The sequence below is a fragment of the Eptatretus burgeri genome, chromosome 14, assembly GCF_056783735.1.
Source record: "Eptatretus burgeri isolate ZD-2024b chromosome 14, Ebu_testis_v1, whole genome shotgun sequence".
NCBI classification, from domain to species: Eukaryota; Metazoa; Chordata; class Myxini; order Myxiniformes; family Myxinidae; genus Eptatretus; species Eptatretus burgeri.
Window position 1 is genome coordinate 28,923,327 of NC_140974.1, and position 25,000 is coordinate 28,948,326.

The 25,000-nt window shown below is 49.6% G+C and overlaps 1 protein-coding gene and 1 pseudogene across 1 annotated transcript in view; one reads left to right on the top strand and one right to left on the bottom strand.

Moving 5' to 3' along the window:
* The window catches only part of LOC147012875 (uncharacterized), a 37,034-nt gene extending 13,131 nt beyond the window's left edge, over positions 1 to 23,903 (bottom strand). The window contains exons 1-2 of the mRNA XM_085853460.1: positions 22,941 to 23,903; positions 22,530 to 22,760 (exon numbers count right to left, since the gene is read on the bottom strand). Of these exons, the coding sequence (XP_085709586.1) occupies positions 22,530 to 22,760; positions 22,941 to 23,903 (1,194 nt within the window). The remainder of the gene's footprint in view (positions 1 to 22,529; positions 22,761 to 22,940) is intronic.
* Positions 16,023 to 16,163, top strand: LOC147012876 (signal recognition particle RNA; annotated as a pseudogene).
* Positions 23,904 to 25,000: the final 1,097 nt, after the last annotated feature.

A 25,000-nucleotide genomic window follows, 5' to 3' on the forward strand; every position in this document is an offset into this window, starting at 1 on the left:
TCCTTAAGAGGCCCCTCAAAATTCGTTTTGATGATTATGGTAGTGAAACAGTTCATGTTCTCCATTTGAAAAATGGGAGGAATTATTGCACAAAAAAGAAATAAAAATGTTTCCCATTTTTTAGAGGACCACTATGATGAGTTCGTAAAACCTTTTGTAGAGTATGTTATTAATCACTATACGCCATAGTAAATTGCTCATGTTATTGAGCTTTCTATAAGCTATCAATCATCGACATATAATAAACTCACTTGAGTATTCATATCTCTATTTCAATGCATAATATCAAGCAGTACCTTCATGATGACCTCATAAAACCGGTCTCGATGTCCGTCCGTCCGTATATGTTTTCACAATCAAACTGATCATGATGCATTTTAAGGCTTTCCCAGAGCTTTGGAGAGATTACGTAATCTCCCGCACGGTGCTCTTTTTATTATTCCTACTGCACTTCATTAGAACACAGATCGTGGATGGATGCGCAGATACCAGAACAACTATAGCTGTACAGAACAATTCATATTATCGATGGATAAAAATGATATTTAATTGATATTATAATAAATTGTTTATTTAAAATATCTTCAAATTTTGTGAGTTTTTAGTTTGTTGTGAAATATTAGATCCTCGGGTCTCCACATAGTGGCGTACAGGCTTAAGTCGTACTTCTGTTTACTATCATAGAAAATCACAGAACCGTCCGATCGACATGCTGTTAACAGTTTCAGAATCAGATAAAATTTACAAGATATGAATATGTAGACGAAACTGATCCGGCCAGCTAAAATCTACAAGATATTAATATGTACACGAAACTGATCTGGCCTTTTGGATCACTTTAAAGTAGGGTGCCCTGTAATTTTAATGCGCTCTATGGATCCTCCGGAACTTACGAATGGTACACATTGTGTAGTCACTAAACTCTGTGGTAATGTCATCGAAGTGGAGTTACTGCGGAACAGTCAAAGGGGAAAACCTGAATGATAATCAATGGATAAAAATGATGCAATATATTGTTTAAAATACATTCGTGCTATCTGTCTTTTACCATATGTTGCCAGTGACACCCGTCCAAGACAGGCACCTTTACTAGTACATATATACACATATGCATACATAAATATACATATCATATATTCGCAAATATACACATATATATATATATATATATATATATATATATATATATATATATATATATATATATATATATATATATATATACACATTCATATATGTTGTTGGTGTGCCAAATCGAGGTGTTGGGCTCCGCAGGCTCTGCAGGATTCCAAGAAGTCGTCAAGCCGTGAGGTGAGTAGGGACAGTCAGAGGCTCCGTCACTGGACTCCAGATGAACCTGTCGATATCTCCTCACAAAAGCCGATCACGCCCCACCTCGGCGCTCAGTTTCACCACTGCTGATCGCAGACTCGGCGCACTCAGGTTCAGCTTCTCTCCCGGCAGATTCAACCCTGCCTTTTCTTTGCTCGCTCGCCTCGAAGCCCACTGCAGTTTTACTTCTTCAGTTTCACTTCTCCTTTTCAGCCCTCACTCGCCTCGAAGCCGACTGCTGATTCACACAGAGCCAGCCCTATTCAGCCGATCGCGCCACACCAGCGCCCAGTTTCACCACAGTCTTCCCGGCGCTCCTCGCCTCAAAAACCGACTGCCCAACTCGATGCTCTCAGTTTTACTTTTTCTTTTTGAGGCGCGCCCCTTTTATGAAGCCGACAAACTCCTCCCTTCAGTTTCACTTCCTTCTCTAGGCCACTCCCCCTCTCAGCGCGCTGGGCAGAGTCTATAGTCCAGAGAGAGGAAGGAAGAAGAAGACTTCTCAGTCCACCACCAATGTACCAACGATGAACAGCCTCTTCCATCTCCCAACACACATATAGCACTCCATTTACCGAACAACCTGGCTAAACATGCATTTAATGGGGGATCTGGGCTAATCCTATATTTAGTAACACACTAAGGGCCATTTCCGCAACAATATACATATATATATATATATATATATATATATATATATATATATATATATATATATATATATATATATATATATATATATATATATATATATATATATATATATATATACACACACATACAGCTCTGGGAACAATTAAGAGACCACTGCAAAATTATCAGTTTTTCTGGTTTTACTATTTATAGGTATGTGTTTGAGTAAAATGAACATTTTTGTTTTATTCTATAAACTACTGACAACATTTCTCCCAAATTCCGAATAAAAATATTGTCATTTGGAGCATTTATTTGCAGAAAATGACAACTGGTCAAAATAACAACAAAGATTCAGTGTTTTCAGACCTCAAATAATACAAACAAAATAAGTTCATATTCATTTTTAAACAACACAATACTAATGTTTTAACTTAGGAAGAGTTCAGAAATCAATATTTTGTGGAGTAACCCTGATTTTCAATCACAGCTTTCATGCGTCTTGGCATGCTCTCCACCAGTCTTTCACATTGCTGTTGGGTGACTTTATGCCACTCCTGGCACAAAAATTCAAGCAGCTCGGCTTTGTTTGCGGGCTTGTGACCATCCATCTTCCTCTTGATCACATTCCAGAGCTTTTCAATGGGATTCAGGTCTGGAGATTGGGCTGGCCATGACAGGGTCTTGATCTGATGGTCCTCCATCCACACCTTGATTGACCTGGCTGTGTGGCATGGAGCATTGTCCTGCTGGAAAAAACAATCCACAGAGTTGGGGAACATTGTCAGAGCAGAAGGAAGCAAGTGTTCTTCCAGGATAACCTTGTACGTGGCTTGATTCACGAGTCCTTCACAAAGACAAATCTGTCCGATTCCAGCCTTGCTGAAGCACCCCCAGATTATCACCGATCCTCCACTAAATTTCACAGTGGGTGCGAGACACTGTGGCTTGTAGGCCTCTTCAGGTCTCCATTTAACCATTAGACGACCAGGTGTTGGGCAAAGCTGAAAATTGGACTCATCAGAGATGATGACCTTACTCCGGTCCTCTATGGTCCAATCCTTATGGTCTTTTGCAAACCTCAGCCTGGCTCTTCTTTGCTTCTCATTGATGAAGGGCATTTTCTCGCTTTGCACGACTTCAGCCCTGCCCCAAGGAGCCTGTTTCGAATCGTCCTCGCCGTGCACTTCACCCTAGCTGCCATTTGCCATTCTTTTTGTAGGTCACTTGAGGTCATCCTCCGATTGTTGAGTGACATTCGAATGAGTTGGCGGTCATCCCGGTCAATGGAAAGTCGTTTTCACCCTCTGCCAGTCTGTAGCTTTGTTGTCTCCAATGTCTGCTGCTTCACCTTGTTCTTATGAACCACCGTCTTTGAAATTTTAAGGATGGAAGCAACGTGACACTCACTGTATCCCTCTGCCAGTAAAGCCAAAATTGAACCCTCCTCACTCAAAAGTTTTCTTTTCAACTCCTTTGGCATGGTCAATAGTTATTTTTTTGATTCCAATCACTTTTGAGGAACTGCTAGCACTGTTTTTGCCATCCAGCTGGTCCTATTGCAAGATGATAGTGATGACCACAGCAGTGGTTTTTATACTTTTCCTTGTTAAATAAGATTTATTTCAGGTGATCACCCAATCAGTACCTCACGAAGTAGAATGAGGTGTGCCTGTGTTGGAATTCAACAGACACTGGAATGGAATGGCTGCCATACATGTAGAGATGCTGATTTAAATTTTTTTGGAGTGGTCTCTTAATGTATTCCAGAGCTGTATGTGTACATATATATATATATAGTTGCAGATTTCCCGCCCGTCAGCATGCGAACGACCGCGTCTAACCAATAGCGGTCGCTTCGCCCACTGAACGGAGAATCCAGTGGTGACTTTCTGGAACAACGCCAGAAACCAGTCACGGATGGGTTTTTAATCCCACCACGGCCCAGTCCGTATTCTGCCGGCGCGAAATAGGGTCAATCACCGAATATTTCCAGGTGTCGTACACTAGACGGCGGTCTCCTTGGGTTAACCTGAGGCGGTCCCTTCGGGTGGGTGCCTGGAATGTCCTATCCCTAAGAGAGGATGATCACCTGTCTGTTATCATCTGAGCTCAAGCGTTTGGACATCGGGATTGCAGCTCTCTCTGAGGTTCGGAGACCGGATTGCGGCGAGATAATGGTGGGTGGTTACACCTACTATTGGTCTGGTCGCTCTGATGGTTACCATACCCAAGGAGTTGCTGTAGCTGTGTCCAATAAGCTTACCCCAATGATAATTGAGGTAACACCGGTCAACGAGCGTATTATGAGATTAAGGATTCGTCACTCCTGAGGTGTCATTTCCCTGGTCTCTGTTTATGCTCCGACTGAGGCGAGTGATCTCACCGTGAAGGATGCATTCTACGCCACACTCGAGTCTGTGGTTGATCAGTGCCCCAGACGAGATACACTTCTAGTCTTGGGGGATTTCAATGCATCGACTGGAACTGATAGGGACGGTTATGAGGTGTGTGTTGGTCCTCATGGGTCAGGAACTATGAACCAGAATGGCACTAAGTTCCTTGACTTTGCAAGAAGTCATGGACTTAGGGTGGCTGGTTCATGGTTTCAGCGCCCACAAGCTCATCGCTGGACTTGGTATTCCAACGCTGGCGGTGTGGCAAAGGAGATTGATCATGTCCTCATTGACGGTCGTTGGAGGATGATCCAGAACTGCAGGGTCTACCGGAGTGCTCAGTTCCTCAATACTGACCACAGGCTTGTTGTAGCAACTCTAAAGCTTCACCTTAAATCCTGGAGAATGGTACCATCCCAGCCGAGGCTGGATGTTGCCAAGCTCAGGGATGAGAGAGTAGCTGAGGAGTTTGCGAACAGGCTGAGTGGACACTTGGGGGTTCTGGGTGCTTTGGGGGGTCCTGAAGAGTTGTGGAGCGCCTTCAAGACCACCGTCCTTGATGTTGCCGGTGGATGCCTTGGAGTTCACCGCAGGGCAAAGAAGAATTTTGTCTCTCAAGGGACACTGGATACCATTGACCAGAGTCGCAGGGCCAGGCTGAATGGCAGAGCTGAGCTGTTCAGGGAGCTGAGGCGTAAAACTGTACGCGCACTGAGGGTGGACAAGGAGGCCTATGTGCGAGGAATCTGTGAGGGGGTAGAGCATCACCTGTGGACAGGTGATTCTCGTCCCGCTTACAGGGGAATTCGCGCATTACGTTCATCCAAGCCCATCCCTCGGAGCACTACAGTTCGAGCAGAGAGTGGTAGGCTCTTGACAGAGGAGTCTGAAGTGAAGGCCCGCTGGGCCGGTTACTTTGAGCGGTTGTACCAGGCTGATCCCCCAACTGTCGAGTTGGACGTCAAGGGTGTTACAATCCCTGTTGCTGACCCTCAAATCAACTGTGGTCCACCTACGCTTGTGGAAACACGGGCTGCGGTGAACCAGTTGAAACGGGGCAAAGCTCCAGGGATCTGTGGCATCCATGCCGAACTTCTCAAGGCTGGTGGAAATGCTACACTCGTGTCATTGCATGCAGTTTTGTGCTCTACCTGGAACACAGGCATCATCCCAACTGACTGGAAGAGGGGCCTTGTTGTCCCTCTCTGGAAAGGGAAGGGTGATCGCCAAGACTGCAACAACTACCGAGGGGTGACGCTGCTCTCGGTGCCGGGCAAGGTCATTGCTCAGATAATTCTCGATTGGGTTCGCCACCATCTGCTTGAGCACCAGCGTCCAGAGCAGTCAGGCTTTACACCAAAGAGGTCAACGATTGACCGTATCCTTGCACTTCGTGTCCTCACCGAATGCAGACGAGAGTTTCGGCAGGGGCTGCTTGCAGCCTATGTTGATCTCTGTAAAGCGTACGATTCAGTGAATCGGGATGTCCTCTGGAGGATTCTTGGTCTTCGTGGGGTGCCACTGAAACTGATCAATCTGATGTCTGAACTCTACTCTGGTACTGAGAGTGCTGTGAAGTGTGGTGGTACCATCTCTGACTTATTTCCAGTTGTTACTGGAGTTCATCAGGGATGTGTACTTTCCCCCACACTTTTCAGCACTTGTATGGTCTGGATTCTAGGGAGGATGTCGGAGAGATCAAGTTGCGGTGCGTCATTTGGGAATGTCAAGATCTCGGACCTTGACTTTGCAGATGATGCAGTCATCTTTGCGGAGACTTTAGACATCCTCTTGGGTGCCCTCGAGGTGCTGAATGAGGAGTCAGAGCCGTTGGGATTACGGGTTTCTTGGGTCAAAACTAAGATCCAGGCTTTCGGTGACATCTTGGATGCTGCTGTCCTGTCTGTGTCTGTTTGTGTTGAGGATGTTGAGGTCGTGGAGAGATTCACTTACCTTGGCAGTGATATTCATGTCTCTGCTGGCTGCGAGTCAGAGGTCAATAGACGTCTGGGTCGGGCCTGGGGAGTCATGGATTCACTGGATCATGGGGTGTGGCGCTGCCGGTACCTGTGCGGGAGGACGAAAGTCCGAGTCTTCAGGTCCTTGGTACTTCCAGTCTTGCTCTATGGGTGCGAGACCTGGACTCTGACCAAGGATCTGAGACGGAGACTTAATTCCTTTGGTACCAGGTCTCTTTGGAGAATCCTTGGCTATCGCTGGTCGGATTTTGTGTCCAACGAGCGGTTGCTGAGAGAGACTCGGATGAGATTTGTTACCTGCATAGTCCGTGATCGTCAGTTGCGGCTGTATGGACATGTGGCTCGTTTTCCTGACTCTGATCCTGCTCACCAGATTCTCTCAGCGAGGGAGTCTCATGAGTGGAGGAGGCCAGTGGGTCGACCACGTGCCTCATGGTTGCAACTGGTTGACCATCATCTCAAGGAGATGGGGATGGGCCTGGCATCTGCCTGGGGGATGGCCAGACGGAGGCCCCTGGAGTACCGGCGGAAAGTGGACGCAGCGACGTGCTGTTCTGGCACATGCTCCCATACCTGACCTGACCTGACCGAATATCGATATACCTAAGTACCCACGCGGGTAACCTATCGAGACACGTACATCGGCGAAGGCCTGCTTGGACACGAACCGCTTAAGCGGTCCGTTCCGTTCTGGGATAAATGAGCGGGTATTATCGCCGGACCTTGCCGGACCCGATTCTGTTTATCGGCTATTTAAAAACCAATTATATTCTTCGTGCAAGATGGGGCAGTTCAATGAGGGAATGGACGCAACGAACAGGTTTACATTCACACAAGGACATTTATTAGAATAAATCACGTATGCATTTAAACAAGGCAAAACACGGATGCAATTATACAAGCAACAAAAGCACGACAAAAGAACTACAACCGTCTACTTATTATGTACAGTAACTTGCCCTTAACAGCAGTTCCTACTTATTAGACGGGCCCACGGACACACGTATGCACACACACACACCCAAGAAATGGTGGCAGAGGCATTTAATAATGATCTCCAGCTCGGAGGACAGGTGAGCTGAAACCCAGAACCTATCTCGAACCTCTCCACCTCATGTGTTCTTCAAGTTGTTCGGACCCAGGCTCCAGCGAGAGAGAGCTGGATCCAATCGCCGAGCCGCAATCCTTCCCGAGCTCCCGCGAATCCTCCCGCGCTTCTCAACACGTGCTGGTGAGACAAGGCGCTGATCCTTCCCGTCGATGCGTCACTTCCCCGAGGAACCACCTCCCGCGCTTCTCAACATGTGCTGGTGAGACAAGGTGCCGATCCTTCACGTCGATGCGTTGCTTCCCCGAGGAAACACCTCCCGCACTTCTCAACACGTGCTGGTGAGATGACGCGCCAATCTTTCCAGTCGATGCGTCGCTTCCCCAAGGAACCACCTCCAAGAAGAGGTCGATTAGTCGCTCCAAGCCGGGAACCAAAATGGAGAACAAAGAGCTCCACAAACCAAGAAGAAGAAGAAGAAGAAGCCACCATTCGCAGCTCGAGCCAAGCAACCGGCTCAACTTCCTTCCAAAACAAAGCAGCTCGAAGCAAAAAGCTCTCCTGAGCCAAATAGAAGCCGAAGCTCACTGAACCACCAAAGCAAAAAGCCTCCAAAAAGCCTCCTCCAGAGCCAGGCCTCAGCCGAAGCTCACTGAGCAAGCCGAAGCAAAAACTTCCGAAGGCCTCAACCCTAACCCAAGCCAAACAGGACCCGAAGGTCTGCTGAACGACTACTCTCTGCCGAAGCAAAAAGCTTACTCCAAGAACAAAGAAAGGATCTTGTCCTTATCCTTCTCCGCCCCCCCCTCCTCCACGCCCGGCATGACTCATGCCCTCGTGATCCCCCCGCTCAGCCACGGGTGGGAGGGAGTTGTTGACATCATGAGTCACGGGACGGCAGGGTTTTCCTCTTCGCAGAAGAGGGGGAGGGATGTCTCCATTGTTCGTTCCCTAACTATTAAATCGATCCGCAGCGCATCTAATCCATTTCTGAACATTTAAACAATGGAAGGTGAGCTATCTAGGGAACAAGCACTTATCAACATAGCTGACTAAAGGGACCTGTATGTTGTGTGCAATCGAATTCCAAATTCGTAGCACTACCCCTCCCCTTTTTACAGACTCGTCCCGAGTCGTCAAATTTTCGTGTGACCAGCATGCGTAAGTTTTTCCCTAGTACGTTCTACCTTCGGATCCCTGAGTGCGATATTTCTTTATACGTGTCCCAAAAATAAATAACCTAATGCGCTGCATAACTAACTAAACAAACTCTCAGACTCATTCGGACAACTTAACTAAAATTGCCGGCGCTAAAACAAACATGCAGGTGAGGTTCCACGTATTTACAATTTTCACTCCACTTATCCAATACTTAACCATGGCCCAGGACCTGTGATCTGTGAAAGGGAAAAGGTAAACGTCATTACAAAGTCATTGGTGCAGGGGAGTGGATGGAGAAGGTCGCAAAACACAAATGAGCACGATGGATGCATGGACTGCCTGCAGGGCAGTCTGTGCAAAACTGGATGGTCCTGGCGCACATGGTGATGGATGGACACAGGGGCAAACGCAAACAAGGGCTAGCAGGCATGGGGTCATGGCAGAGGCAGGCAAACGAGGCATGGCAAGGCAAGTCCATGCAGAACAGGCGGCTGCAGCACAATAGGCTGGCAGATGAAGCTGGCCGGCCTCTGGTGTGGTTCTATCAGGTCTGGAGGGAGTGCGGTTGTGCCGGCCGCTCTGAAGGCGGGCTCGGACCGAGCCTACTGTTTCTCCCCACTCTATCGCCTTTGCCTGTCTCTGTACATACCCACTCCCTTAATTTGCCACAAAACACAACAAAATTTATCCCCTCTTTATTTTTATTATTTTTATTTCCCTTTTATAATTGTCTCCCTAAGCCCCTTTATCGTCTTTGTCTGGCTAACCTATCCTGTCAACGTAGCCTACTCCCAACCCCTACGTTCCATCTCTGGAGGGGAATAGGGAGAAACTAGCGTCCTGTCTCGAGGCCCAACAAAGCCTCAGAATGGCCTCCTCAGAGTTCAGCGATCCACCAAGGTGAGTCCAGTGGCCTACAACGAGAGAAGGGATGGATGGTGCAAAGGGGTACATCTCCTAACTATCCTTACATTCATTAACCTGAAAGTATCCCGGGGCTTTCCAAAAACGCCTGACACCTTTAAACTATCGGTTCTAAAAACCATGATTCCCGTCGCCTGTGTTGGTGTCCATTATAAATTTGGGCCTTGTCCTCAAATTTTCATTAGTGCCCTCCCACAATTTCCTGGCTGGGCAGCATGGCTCAACTGGCAGGAACTCCCCCTCTGCCGAACACGAACCATGGCACCCCCAGGCCCGCAGGCTGCCTCCGAGCCTAGCTGCTCCCTACAATGCGGGGGGTTGCCCTCTCTGGCATTGCCCCCCTCCGATGCCCACGTGGCGTGTTGATGCCCCGGGTCCCTTTCTGAGGGTCGCCCGTGCCCACTACACTGCCCCGTCGCATTCTGGTGCTACGGGTCCAGTTTCCGACGGGTTGCCTGTGCCCACTACACTATCCCGGCCCCTCTTGGGCCCTTGGCCTACTCTGGCCGACTAGTCCGGTGCCTGGGGTGGCCACGAAACAAAACTCACCTTTCCACAGCCACGCTCCCAGCCAGTCCATGAACTCCTGCACCCCTCCAAACGCGTTTCGTGCCTTCTCTCGACGCCAACAAATCGACCTCCTGTTCGTAAATTCAACTACCCACTAACATTAAACTGACCCCGGGGTCACTTGGGTGGGAATCACTCCTCCCCCCAATCAGTCATCGCACCATGCATACCACATTGGCTCCACTCACACACTTGGGCCTGCTGTCCCACACTCATTCCTCACACACTTTCCATTTCACAACTCACACCAACACTCTATACTGCCATCCTCTAACTAAATCCCCTGACTAACTCGTGCTCCCTCGTCATTCCTTATTCTCATGCACGTTCCATTTACTCTACGTAGCTAAGCTCCGTCTCCTCTACACATTTCCATGTCTGTCCATGTCTCCGAAAATCCAAAAATTCCCATTTCCTAAATCTGAACTAAAATCCCTCTAACTAATCCATTCCACGGGCTCCATGAGGCCTTGTCCCTGCCCCATGAAGCCGGTCTAACTATCGATAACCCATCCCCCTAACTCGTAGTTTCTGTGCCCTCTGACTGGGGGGGTCTTCCACCCCTTGCCCAGGGAATCCTGTTCACCCGAAGCGAGGCTCGCATTTTTTTTCATGCATGAACCAGCGTGGCAACTCGCAACCTGCGCTGCTTTCCCCATGACGTCATGGCAGCTGTTCGCGCATCTCGTCCCTCCTCGGATGGTACCATTCGGCAGGGATTTCCCTTCTGCCGGATTCCAACCCTGCAGCCACGACGTCACCCTGCACATCAAAAACAAGCCTCGCGTTTCGAGGGGTTCCCCACGCGAACACATGTGCTCTGCTCGTCGGAGCTTCACACACATGCCCACCTGGAGAACCCATCCGGTCCAAATCCATTATCCAGCCTACCTTCTGTCCATCCGTGGGATCAGCTAATTCACCGCGTGCGTTTACGGACCGGGCTTCACTCCCGCAGGCGCGCACGTGGCGGCCTTGTGCGTTGCACGGCACGGTCCCCAATGCAGCTGCAGCCGCTACCCGGCTTTTGTCCCTCATCTGTCGCAGTCGTCGTCGCCATTCAACGCGCACACTCCTGCGTGCCACGACACTTACACACCTCGCCATTACACTAGGACATGCGGTTGCGGTCTCCCGCATGCTAACCGCCACCTCACACACGCGGTCTCTCTCACATACGGTGTTTCATCCACACCTCGTTTTTCACTCAAGCATTCCTTTTCACTCACACTCGTAACCACACACACCATGATGACCACGCAGTGGATTTGCGCTACCTCAAGCGCTCGCGGGGTCTCCAAACCCCCCAAGCTCCACGTGTACCCATTCGTAGCACTCGCCCCCTCTACCTCGCAAGGCTCGACCGGACTCTCCTCGTCGCGATCCGCCTCAAGGGGGCACAGTCCCTCCCCTCGTTCCTGAAGGAGGCCATCCTGCTGCTTGCATCTGGTCCCAATACATTCCACCAGCTCACCCCCATTGTCCTCCACTACGTGTGTGTGTGTGTGTGTGTGTGTGTGTGTGTGTGTGTGTGTGTGTGTGTGTGTGTGTGTGTGTGTGTGTGTGTGTGTGTGTGTGTGTGTGTGTGTGTGTGTGTGTGTGTGTTCGTTTTTAGTTTCTTCCACCCCGTCCAATTCATCCTCTATCTCCCGTGTCTCTGTTTCCGTGACTATTTGCGTTTCCGTCAACTTGTTCGTTTCCTTCGTCTCCACTATAATTTCTGCCGTCGTCACCTCGTGTCTCGTCTTACACGTTTCGGTCTCCCCTTTTAATTTTTCCCTCTCCCTCACCGTCACTCTCTCTGCCGTTACGAGTCTCGTCCAACACGTCTCCCGTATTATTTTGTCCTCCACCGCGGGACCGAGACAGTCCGCACTCCCCCTCAGCTCGCTCGCTCCAGCACGTGGCGCCGCCATTTTGAGCTCCGTCTTCCGCGTTTCGTTGCACGCAAATGCCATGATGCCCGCCTGCAGGCTTTGCATATCGCTCCTGAATGCCTTCGTGTGCGCATCCATACAACCCATAAAATCGCGCCATTTTTCTTCATTTCTTGTGTGATCATCTCCACCATTTGTGCGATGGCCGATGGCTCGAGCCGGACCGATCCGCCATTGTCGGGCGCGGTTTCGCTGGGGAGCGGGGAGGGATTTTGACGGAAGAGGGGAGGGAGGTGTCATACACCGCGGCCGCCACCGCGCCCATTTCGGGTTCGGGGTTCATTTGTGGGGGATGTTCAACCTGCATATTGAGCATGTCCTGCACGGGAATCTCGTCCTGGACCATGGATTCTAACATTTCGAAATCCATTACCCCCTGCTCCCGTTCGCCTTGAACCGCCATCTTACATAACGGTAATGAAAAAAATTGAAAGCCCGGAATTTAATGGGAACGGAGGGTCACTCTACACACCCTTGGTCCGATTCCCGTTAATTTAGTTTGGAGGGGAATGAATCTGTTTCCCGCTCGCTGACACCAGTGTTGTAGATATCCCGCCCGTCAGCGTGCGAACGACCGCGTCGAACCAATAGCGGTCGCTTCGCCGACCGAACGAACAATCCAGTAATGACTTTCTGGAACAACACCAGAAACCAGTCATGGGTGGGTTTTTAATCCCACCATGGCCCAGTCCGTATTCTACCCGCGCGAAATAGGGTCAATCGCCGAATATCGACACACGTAAGTACCCGCGCGGGTAACCTACTGAGGAACCGTACCTCGGCGAAGGCCTGCTTGGACACGAACCGCTTAAGCGTTCCGTTCCGTTCTGGGATAACCGAGCGGGTATTATCGCCAGACCTCGCCGGACCTGATTCTATTTATCAGCTATTTAAAAACCAACTATATTCCGAGTGCAAGATGGGGCAGTTCAATGAGGGAATGGATGCAACGAACAGGTTTACATTCACACAAAGGCATTTATTATAATAAAGTACGTATGCAATAAAACAAGGCAAAACACGTATGCAATTATACATGCAACAAAAGCACGACAAAAGAACTACAACTGTCTAGTTATTATGTGCAGTCACTTGCACTTAACAGCAGTTCCTACTTATTACACGGGCCCACGGACACACGTACGCGCACACACACACACACACACACACACACACACACACACACACACCCAAGAAATGGTGGCAGAGGCCTTTAATAACGAGCTCCAGCTCGGAGGACAGGTGAGCTGAAACCCAGAACCTATCCCGAACCTCTCCACCTCGTGTGGTCTTCAAGTTGTTCGGACCCGGGCTCCAGCGAGAGCGACCTGGATCGAATCGCCGAGCCGCGATCCTTCCCGAGCTCCCACGAATCCTCCCACGCTTCTCCACACGTGCTGGTGAGACGAGGCGCCGATCCTTCCCGTCGATGCGTCGCTTCCCCGAGGAACCAATTCCCGTGCTTCTCAACATGTGCTGGTGAGACAAGGCACCAATCCTTCCCGTCGCTGCGTCGCTTCTCCGAGGAACCACCTCCAAGAAGAGGTCGATGAGTCACACCAAGCCGGGACCCAAAATGGAGAACAAAGAGCTCCACAAACCAAGAAGAAGAAGAAGAAGCCACCATTCGCAGCTCGAGCCAAGCAACCGGCTCAACTTCCTTCCAAAACAAAGCAGCTCGAAGCAAAAAGCTCTCCCGAGCCAAACAGAAGCCGAAGCTCACTAAACCACCAAAGCAAAAAGCCTCCAAAAAGCCTCCTCCCGAGTCAGGCCTCAGCCGAAGCTGACTGAGCCAGCCGAAGAAAAATGCTTCCGAAGGCCTCAACCCTAACCCAAGCCAAACAGGACCCGAAGGTCTGCTGAACGACTACTCTCTGCCGAAGCAAAAAGCTTTCTCCAAGAACAAAGAAAGGATCTCGTCCTTATCCTTCTCCGCCCCCCTCCTCCACGCCTGGCATGACTCATGCTCTCGTGATCCACCCCCCCCCCCCGCTTAGCCACGGGTAGGAGGGAGTTGTTGACATCATGAGTCACGGGATGGCAGGGTTTTCCTCTTCGCAGAAGAGGGGGAGGGATGTCTCCATTGTTCGTTCCCTAACTATTAAATCGATCCGCAGCGCATCGAATCAATTTCTGAACATTTAAACAATGGAAGGTGAGCTATCTAGGGAACAAGCACTTATCGACATAGCTGACTAATGGGATCTGTATGTTGTGTGCAATCGAATTCCAAATTCGTAAAAATATATATATATATATATATATATATATATATATATATATATATATATATATATATATATGTATATATATATATATATATACATACATACATATATATATATATATATATATATATATATATATATATATATATATACACACATACGTACATATACAGGGTGTCCCAAAAAAATGTACTCACATTTTGGCTCCTCATGACTCATTGAATTTTTCATTTATTTTCAGATCAAATTGACTATAATAATGGCAGAAGTACGACTCGGTTTTAGGTCCATTGGGACCATACTCTGTACAGAGCGTTGGTGCTGCCGAAGCAGTCTCCTTGGCTATTGGGCACAATCCTGGACAGGTCGCCACTCTGACGCAGGATACTTGAATGACTCGGTCATCCCAGCAAGCTGGTACTCATTTTGCCGACCTCGGAAGGATGGCAGGCTGAGTCAACCCCCTGGTGAATTTATTCAGCGGGCAACGAAGCTTGAACTCAGGACCCTCGGATCCCAAGCCGCCACCCTAACCACTGAGCCAACACCAGGCATACTTGGTTTTGAAGAAAGAAAATTTATCATAAAGTGCTACTGGAAGCACGAAAACATCATGGAAGTGCAAAGACAATTTAGAAGATATTTTCACAAAGATCCACCAACGCGACGCACCATTGCTCGCATCCGAGAGAAGTTTGAAATAGATGGAACTGTGAATGATATCCACAAGGAGCGTTCAGGAAGACCACGGTCATCAACCAACCCCACAAAGGAAAATAAATTGCTGGAAACCCTCCACCGATCCCCACGGAAATCTGTACAACAAATAGCTCGTGAGACAGGAATCCCAAAATCAAGCGCCCATCGCATTTTGAAGCGAATTAATTGGAAAAGTTGCATTCCAAAATTAATCCACACTCTAAATGAACACGATCCTCACCGGAGAGCTGAATTTTGTGAGTGGTACCTGGGCAAATGCAAAGAAGATGCAACATTTCCATCCAAAATTGTTTGGAGCGATGAGGCCAGCTTCAAGTTAAATGGCTCAATTATCCGACACAATTGCACCGACTGGGATCCTGAAAATCCGCATGTTACTATGGAACACCATTTAACCTTACCAGGGGTTTCTGTGTGGTGTGGATATCAGCATTGGTCATCCTAGAGCCATTCTTTTTTGACCAAACTGTCACTGGGGATGTTTACTTAAACTTGCTGCAGGAATCCGTCGGTCCATGTGTCGAAGAGATATTTGGTGACAGAGATTTACTTTCAGCAAGATGGAGCACCACCCCACTACCACCGTGATGTAAGGGCCTATCTCGAAGCAACTTTTCCGAACAGATGGATTTGGCGAATAGGTAGTGTTGAATTCCCTGCACATTCCCCAGACCTCACTCCAATGGACTTCTTTTTATGGGGATATCTCAAAGATAAGGTTTATGGCTCAAAACCAGCAACAGTCGATGAGCTGAACGAGGAAATTGAAAGACAATGTCTTGCAGTTCCAAATTAAATGGTTCGTAACGCTGTTGAATACATTGGTCTGCGTTATCGGCTGTGTTTGCAACGTGATGGTCGTCAGTTTGAACATTTGTAAACATGCATTTATTCATTTGTACATTTAACCATTAATCTTGTTTCTAAGTCAATAAACAACGCATTTATTATCATTTAAAGAGTGAGTACATTTTTTTGGGACACCCTGTATATATACATACATATATATATATATATATATATATATATATATATATATATATATATATATATATATATATATATATATATATATATATATATATATTTATATGACCGGGCGTAGTGGCGTGCGCCTGTAATCCGGCTACTCGGAGGCTTGGGTTGGAGGATCGCTTGAAGACGGGAGCTCTGCACTGGGCAGCGCCATGAGAGGATATAGGGCAGCCCGGAATCATGGCGAAACCCAATCCTTATCCCTGTGTCGTAAGAGGCGACCAGGGTTGCGTCAGGAAGGGCATCCGGCGTAAAACCTATGCCAAATCAGTATGCGGATCATAACGGATGATCCGCTGTGGCGACCCCTAACGGGAGCAGCCGAAAGACGAACAACAATATATATATATTTATATATATATATATATATATATATATATATATATATATATATATATATATATATATATATATATATATATATATATATATATATATATATATATATATATATATATATATATATATACAAATATATATATATATATATATATATATATATATACAAATATATATTTATATGTATATATATATATATATATATATATATATATATATATATATATATATATATATATATATATATATATACATATATACATATATATGAAGACCACAAGGGGAAAACCAGAGATGTCCGGATAAGTCAATTTTGAAGAAACTGAAAAACAAAGTTTCAAGACTTTGGTGGACTGTTTAATAACTGTCATATAGATTTCTTTTCCAGTAAAAGGAAGAGTGATCATTGGCCGATCAAATTAAGCATGTAGCATTTGCCAAGCTTCTGTGTTATTTAATTTAAGAGCAAAGAACGAATCAATGTTGCAAACTGACATCACTGGTTATTCCCTTGATTAATAATTGCCATGCAATTTTAACCCAGGATGTGTAGCAAATTCATGCTTCTTGGCTATTAGCATATATTACATGACTTTGGTGATCACAGATTATTTATTTCAACATTAAATGGTCATTGTTTTTTTGTTTGATTGGTGTTTCGCTTATATGACTCAAGGGTATTTCGCTTATATGACGACGGATTCTCCATTTCTTACTCCGTGCTACTTAATATAATGGAAAACCGGGAGGAAACCAAGGATAAACCACCCCCGCAATAGCCGAAGTCACCTGATGTGACTCCCTCATATAGCTAAGCAGGTTGATTGGGCGGTGGGTACATCAAATGAGGATGGGTACTCAGACGCGCTAACCATTAAGCCATGGCGTGGGTCCCATAAAAGTCACAATAAAGGTTTGACCAGGCTTGAACCACGATATGCACCAACTACGGAGCCCATGATATAACCAAATAGACCATTGTTGTGCTCAGAGTTTATGCTGTGAAAGTTTTACAACCTTTCATTTTTAGTTTCTCAACTCTGAATATTATGGTCGAACAGTTAACATGAATGAAAGGGAGAGTAAAGTACTGACAACTCTGGGTTTCAACTTGTTCAACTTTGACAACACTTGTTTTTTCATTGCATGGCTAAACTTTATACCATATAAATTATGTGACATCTCTGGTTATTTGTTAAAGTAATATTGTGAGAGGAAACCTTATGTTGCCAACTATTGGCAGGTACAATAACCCTGAAATTTATAAAAAGTGACATCTCTGGTTTTCCCCTTGTGGTCTTCATATATATATATATATATATATATATATATATATATATATATATATATATATATATATATATATATATATATATATATATATATATATATATATATATTGTTGCGGTTTTCGCGCCCGCCGGCGTGCGACGGCCACGTAACTCGAATCGCGGCACGTCGCCCACCGGACGGACAATCCAGTCGTGACCCTCTCGGACTAACGCCGGGAACCAGTCACGGGTGGACCTTTCGGTCTCACCGCGATCGAGCCAATCAGCCCCCGCGTGGGATAGGGTTGCTCGCCAAATTCGAACTACCTAAGTACCCACGCGGAGGGTAGACCGGGCGATCGCACCTCGCCGCAGGTCGACTTCGGACACGGGCCACTTCTGCCGACCCGTGTCCGTACTATCAGAATAACCGAGCGGTGTTATCGTCGACCTCGACGGTTCGATTAATTATCGGGCGTATTCAGCCCACTACCAACCCTTTACGTGAAGCAAGATGGGGATTCAATGGAGGAAAAGACGAAGCGAAGCGGGAGAACAGTTCAACAATAAAGCACATTTATTCGCGACGAACGGAAAGCACACACAAATACAATTCCACCAAATGCACAAAAAAAGAAACACAATTCCATTTACACAAAAAGCAAACATAAAAGTGAAAACACAGTGCAGAGCTAATACCGACTACCGAGCACACGGCAACACTTATACAATTCTACTTCACAGACGGCGCCGACAACACATACCCAAAACCAAGGAAAAGAAATCCCCCAAGAATGGGGCAGGCCTGAGGCCGAGACCGGGTCGGGCCTACCCGTCTGGTGATGAGACGCGGAGCGGCGATGGCCCCGCAACCCGCGGGCCTCGTGGGACAGTGCCTGGCAGGGGTGGGGAACGGGCTCCCCTTGGTCGCACTATCTCAGCGCGGGGGGAAACAGGAGGGGGTTGCTGATGCTCGGGGTATAGAGGATCTTTATTATATGCGACGAGCGTCTCCACCTCGGCCAGGTCGCGCTGTCGGCCTCCCTCGGGTGCAGCTTCCTGCACGACGCGAGCACCCCCTCGTCTGGTGTCGCCGCCTTTCCACAGCTCCGTCCCCTCCGTTCCGACTCCAACGCACACGACGAGCAGCTCCACCGCCCGCGAAGTCTTGACCCTCTGCTTCCGACTCTCCTCTTCTTGACTCTCCGACCCCGTTCTGCTGACTCTCTCGTTCTGGTGTGCGACTCTCTTCTGACTGACGAACACCGTCCTTTTATCCCCCCGTAACTTCGCCTTTGACCCCCTCCCTTTGACCTTTCACCTCGCTCCCCATTGGCCCGAGAAAAAGTGGGCGTGAAGGCTTTTTGATCCACAAATTTGCATATATCGATCGTTCTGGAGGCGGGGCCAAATCGCCCCTCGCTCACCGATTGGACGGCAAAAAGTGGGCGTGTGTCGTTTTTGAAGCACAAAATCCGTGATTTTGTACACGCTGTTCGACGCGCGTTCTGCATGAGTCCAACACCGGTACCCACAGCGGGGCAAGAACGGTGGCGATGCTACGGTTGTGAGGTGTGCGTGAAGGTCGTGGCGGTTGTGGTGAAGCGGTGGTTGTGGTTGTAGTTGTGATCATGGCGGTTGGTCCAAAATAAAGATAGTAAAAGAAAAACGGCTATCCTGAAGAGTCGCAGCTCGCATAAATGACATGTATTCCCACTAGACAACGGGTTTGGGCCTAACTACACATGCACTTACCGAGATACCTCACCTAAGGGACCTGAATGGTGGTTTGCGAATCTGGTAACCACAACACTACCCCCTTCCCTTTTTACAGACTCGTCCCGAGTCGTCAAATTTTCGTGTGCCATCATGTGTAGTTTTCCCCTAGTACATTTTACCTACGGATCCCTGAGTGCGACATTCATGGTATTCGTGTCCCCAAAATAAATAACCTGAGGGCTGCGTAACTATCTAAACAAACTCACTCACACGGACGACTTAAATAAAATTGCCGGCGCTAAGACATACATGCCGGGGCGCACTCATATGTACAGTACATCTTAACCTTAACTTACAAATTTTACACTAAACCATGGCCCAGGATCAATGAACTCTGCAAAAGAAAGCAGTTAGCAGGGAGCCAGGCTGCCCGCATGCAGTCTCTGGCTCAAACAATGCAGGTGACAGGGAACGTGGCTGGCTGCCTCACACGCAGTCCAAGGCCTTCCCTTTGAACTGAACGCAGTGAACCACAACGGTGCATGGGCTGCACAACGCAGTCTCCGTGCCAGCTCAAGTGGCACACGCAATGAACACAACGAATGGACGCATGGACACAAACACGGTGCACGGGCCGCCACTGCAGGCCCGTGTTGTAGCTGCCAACAGGGCAGTTCTCGCAGCTTGCAAACTGTTGCCTTGATCCTGGCGCACATGGAAATGAACAGGGGGGGCAAAGCAAAAATTGAACGGGGGCTGGTGAACAGGGGCAGTGGGCATGGCATGGCAAAGGCAGCAGGCAAACACAGCCCGCAGAAGAAGGCCGCTGCAGGCAAACACAGCCGGCAGATGAACTGGCCGGCACAGGCCTTGAAGAAAAACAGCCAGCAGATGAACTGGCCGGCACAGGCCTTGAAGCAAACACGGCCAGCCGATGGCACAGGCCTTGCAGCAAAACAACAGCTGCCGATGAAGTTGGCCGGCCTCCGCCTTGAAGCAAAACACGGCCAGCCGATGAAGTTGGCCAGCTCTTGCCGTTCAGTGGAGGTTGGTGGAGGGAGTGCGGTGGTGCTGGCCACTTGGAGGGCGGGCTCGGACCTACCTACCTGTCTCCCTCCCAACCTATCGCCTTTGCCTGTCACTGTACATACCCACTCCCTTAATTTGTCAAACCCCAATTTAGCCCCAACTTAATTTTTTTCTTTTTTTTTTTGTTTTTATTTTTACTTCCCCACTATAAATCGTCCCCTAACCCCCTTTATCGTCCTTGTTCGGCTAACCTATTCTGTCACCTAGCCTACTCCCAACCCCTACGTTCCCTTCCCGGAGGGGAATAAGGAGAGCTAACGTCCTGTGTCGAGGCCCAGCGAAGCTCAGAATGGCCTCCCCAGAGTTCGGCGATCTTAACCCAAAGTGGGTCCAGCGGCCCACAACGAGAGCGAGGGGATGGATGGTGCGGAGGGGGTACATCTCCTAATCTACCCTAACCATTTAACAGTTAAACTACCCCGGGGCTTTCAACAAGCGCCTCTCGCTTAAACTATTGGTTCTAACAACCCAGATTCCCGTCGCCTGTGTTGGTGTCCTCACAATTTCGGGCCTCCCCCCAATTTTCTCTCCGTGCCCTCACACGGTCTCCTGGCTGGGACACGTGGCTCCCTTTGGCAGGCACGACCCTCTGCCGAATCTCCCGCTATGGCACCCCGGGCACTACACTGCCTCCGAGCCTACCAGCTTCCCTAACACCGGGGAGTGCCCCCATGGCACCTCCCCTGAAATGCACACGTGGCAGGCCGGCCTCCCGGCCCCTTTCCGAGGGTCACCCGTGCCCACAACACTGCCCACGCGGCCATGGCGCCCCGGCCCCGCACCAAGCAGGCGCACCCGTGCCCACTACTCTATCCCGGCCCCCATGGGCCCATGGCCTACCGCGGCCGACTAGCCTGGTGCCCGGGTACCCACTCAGCGATACTCACCTTCGTAGCCACGCTCCCAAGCCCGTCAACAGGGCTCCTGCACCCCCTCCAAATGGGTCTCGAGCCTACTTTCCCACCAACAGCAAAAACGACCTCCATTTTTCAATTTGACTAACCCAGCTAACTCACTTTACTCTGACTCGGGTCCCTTGGGCGGGAGTCACTCCTCCCCCCAATCACTCATCGCACCATGCATTCCCCATTCACTCCACTCACACAGACCCGCTGGCCTCACTCACTCAACAAGTACTCACCTCACAACTCACCAACTCTTCAACACACACACCGCTGAACTCTGCCATCCTTCTCACTACCTCCCCTAACGAACTCGTGCTCCCACGTCGTCCCTTACACTAAAGCACGTTCCTTTTAACCTACGTAGCTAAACTACGTCAACCCTACACACTCACTGTCTGTCACGGTCTCCAAATCATCAAAAATCATTTCCCATTTTCCAACCTAAAGCTCATCTAAATCCCTCTAACTAATCCATTCCACGGACTCCATGAGGACTTACCCCTGCCCCATGAAGTCGGTCTAACTAAGCTAACCCTTCCCCCTAACTAGTTTCCATCCTGTGCCCCGGTAAGGGGGTCTTTCACCCCTTGCCCAGGAATCCTTTGCACCCGAAAGTGAGGCTTGTTCTTTTTTTTTTTTTTCTACATGCGCAGCGCCAGCGCGGCAACTCAGAGCTCGCGCACTTTGCACCTGCCCGTGACGTCATGCAGCTGCACGTGTTCCTCGTCCCTCCTTGGACGGGACCATCCGGCAGAGATACCCCTCCTGCCGGATTCCAACCACACGTGCAGCCATGACGTCACCGTGCGCAAAAAAAAAACACAAGCCACACGTCTCGAGGGGTTCCCCACGCGAACACATGTGCTTTTCCCGTTGGAGCTTAACACACACGATCGCGTGGAGAACCCGTCCGGTCCAAATCCATTTACCTGCCTAACTTTGTCCGTCCGCGGGATCGGCAAATCCACCGCGTGCGTTTCCGGACCGGGACTTCACTCGCAAGCGAGCACGTGGTGGTCTCGTGCGCTGCACAGCACGAACCGCGTGCTCACTGCTGGGTGAACCCGGCACGGTCCGCGAAACAACTACAGCCGCTACTCGGCTTTCTCTTCTCATGTCGCCTTCGTCGTGCCGCCATTCAACCCACGCACACCTGCGTTACGACGCTCACAGTCCACTCCATCACATTCACACCGGAGACGCGCTGCGTGCCCCGCATGCCAACCGACATCTCCTCACATACCGCTCTCACACACACGGTCTCCCTGGCACACAGCGACCTTGCACACGGCCGTTCACTCACGCGTGCCTCACTACTCACACAAACCATACTACTCACACGTGGTGCTCTATTCACTCGCGCGGGGGCACTCACCCGCGGTGCCTCACCCACACACGCGAGGGCACTCAACCGCTGTGCCTCATCCACACACCGTGCCTCACTCATACACGCGGGGGCACTCACCCGCGGTACCTCACTCATACACACGGCGACACTCACACACGCGGTCTCTTCCACACAACGTCCCTCACTCATACACGCGGGGGCACTCACCCGCGGTTCCTCACTCATACTGGCCGTTTCACTCACACACACGGCCTCTTCCACACACGGTTCCTCACCCACACACGCGGGGGCACTAACCCGCGGTACCTCACTCACACTCCGTGCCTCATCCACACACGGCGTGCTGGGAAGCACGTACTCCGGCACCATCGCCACCACACCACTCACACGTGGTGCCTCACTCATACTGGCCGTTTCACTCACACACACGGCCTCACTCACACACGGTGCCCCATCCACACCCGGCGTGCTGGGAAGCACGCACTCTGGCACCATCGCCACCACACCACTCACACACGGGGTCGCTTCCACACACGGGGACGCACTCACGCCTTGCACCACACACACAGGGACAACTACACTGGGGATTCGTATCCCCACAAGGGTCTCCGGGGCCTCTACACCACCCAAGCTCTCCGTGCACCCGTCCACAGCACTCGTCCCCTCAACCTCGCAAAGCACGACCGAACTCACCTGGTCGTGACTCGCCTCAAGGGGGCATACTCTTTCCCCTCGTTCCTGGAGGAGGCCATCCAGGTGCTCGCACCGGGTCCCAACACGCTCCGCGAGCTCAACCCCATTGTCCTCCACTACCTCCGTGTGTGCGTGCGCGTCACTTACCCCGTCTTCATCGTGTAGTCTTCCCTCTATCGTTCCCATCTCCCGTGTCTCTGCCAACTCTTCACCCTTTACCTTCCTTGTCTCAACTATTATTTCTGTTGTCGTCACCTCGTGTCTCGTCTCACACGTTTTGGTCTCCCCATTTAATTTTTCCCTTTCGGTCATCGTCACGACCCTCGCCCAACACGTTCCACGAATTATTTTTTCACCCGCCTCCACCGCGGGCCTGTCAGCCGTTGCACCCCCTTCCAGCTCGTTCGTTCCGACACGTGGAGTCGCCATTTTAAGTTCCCTGCTCACGGCCTTCATGCCCGCCTGCAGGCATCGGCCCATGTTCTGCGTCTCACCCCATAGTTCTTTCATCTCTTCCCTCATTTGCTGTGTATTCGCATCCATCGTCGTTTTCACTTCATTTGTATTTGTATCCATCTTTTCGTTCATGCCTTTCATTTCGTTTTTCATTTCATTTGTATTTGTATCCATCGTCGTTTTCACTTCATTCATTTGTTTGTTCATTGCCGCCAGCATGGCGCATAGCTGGGCCATGTTGGATGCACTCAGCTGAGCCGTTTCGGCAAGGGTTGGAGAAGGGTCTTGGTGGAGAGGGGGGGGGGAAGGTGTCATACACTGTGGCCGCTGCCGCACCCATTTCAGGTTCTGGGTTCAGTTGGGCGAGTCCGTGTTCCTGCACAATCAACATTTCCTGCTCGGGGATTCCATCCTGGACCATGGATCCTACACATTCTACATCCATTTCTAATACCCCCGGCTCCCGCTCGCCTTGAGACGCCATCTTGCTTCTCGTGAAGGGTTAATTTGCTCGCTCGTAATTTGGAGGGAATCGGGGGTCGCTTCTCTCACCCCTGGACCGATTCCCGTGAATTTCGCTGGAGACAGGAGAGCCTGTTGTCCCGCTCTCCAATACCAGTGCCGCGAGGAGGGCGATGAATTTGTATCCCACTCCTGACACCAGTGTTGCGGTTTTCGCGCCGTACCGGCGTGCAACGGCCACGCAACTCGACCGCGGCACGCCGCCCACCGGACGGACAATCCAGTCGTGACCCTCTCGGACTAACGCCGGGAACCAGTCACGGGTGGACCTTTCGGTCTCACCGCGATCGAGCCATCAGCCCCCGCGTGGGATAGGGTTGCTCGCCAAATTCGAACTACCTAAGTACCCACGCGGAGGGTAGACCGGGCGATCGCACCTCGCCGCAGGTCGACTCTCGGACACGGGCCACTTAAGCGACCCGCTCCGTACTATCAGAATAACCGAGCGGTGTTATCGTCGACCCCGACGGTTCGATTACTATCGGGCGTATTCAGCCCACTACCAACCCTTTACGTGAAGCAAGATGGGGATTCAATGGAGGAAAAGACGGCGAAGCGGGAGAACAGTTCAACAATAAAGCACATTTATTCGCGACGAACGGAAAGCACACAAATACAATTCCACCAAATGCACACAAAAAGAAAACACAATTCCATTTACACAAAAAGCAAACATAAAAGTGAAAACACAGTGC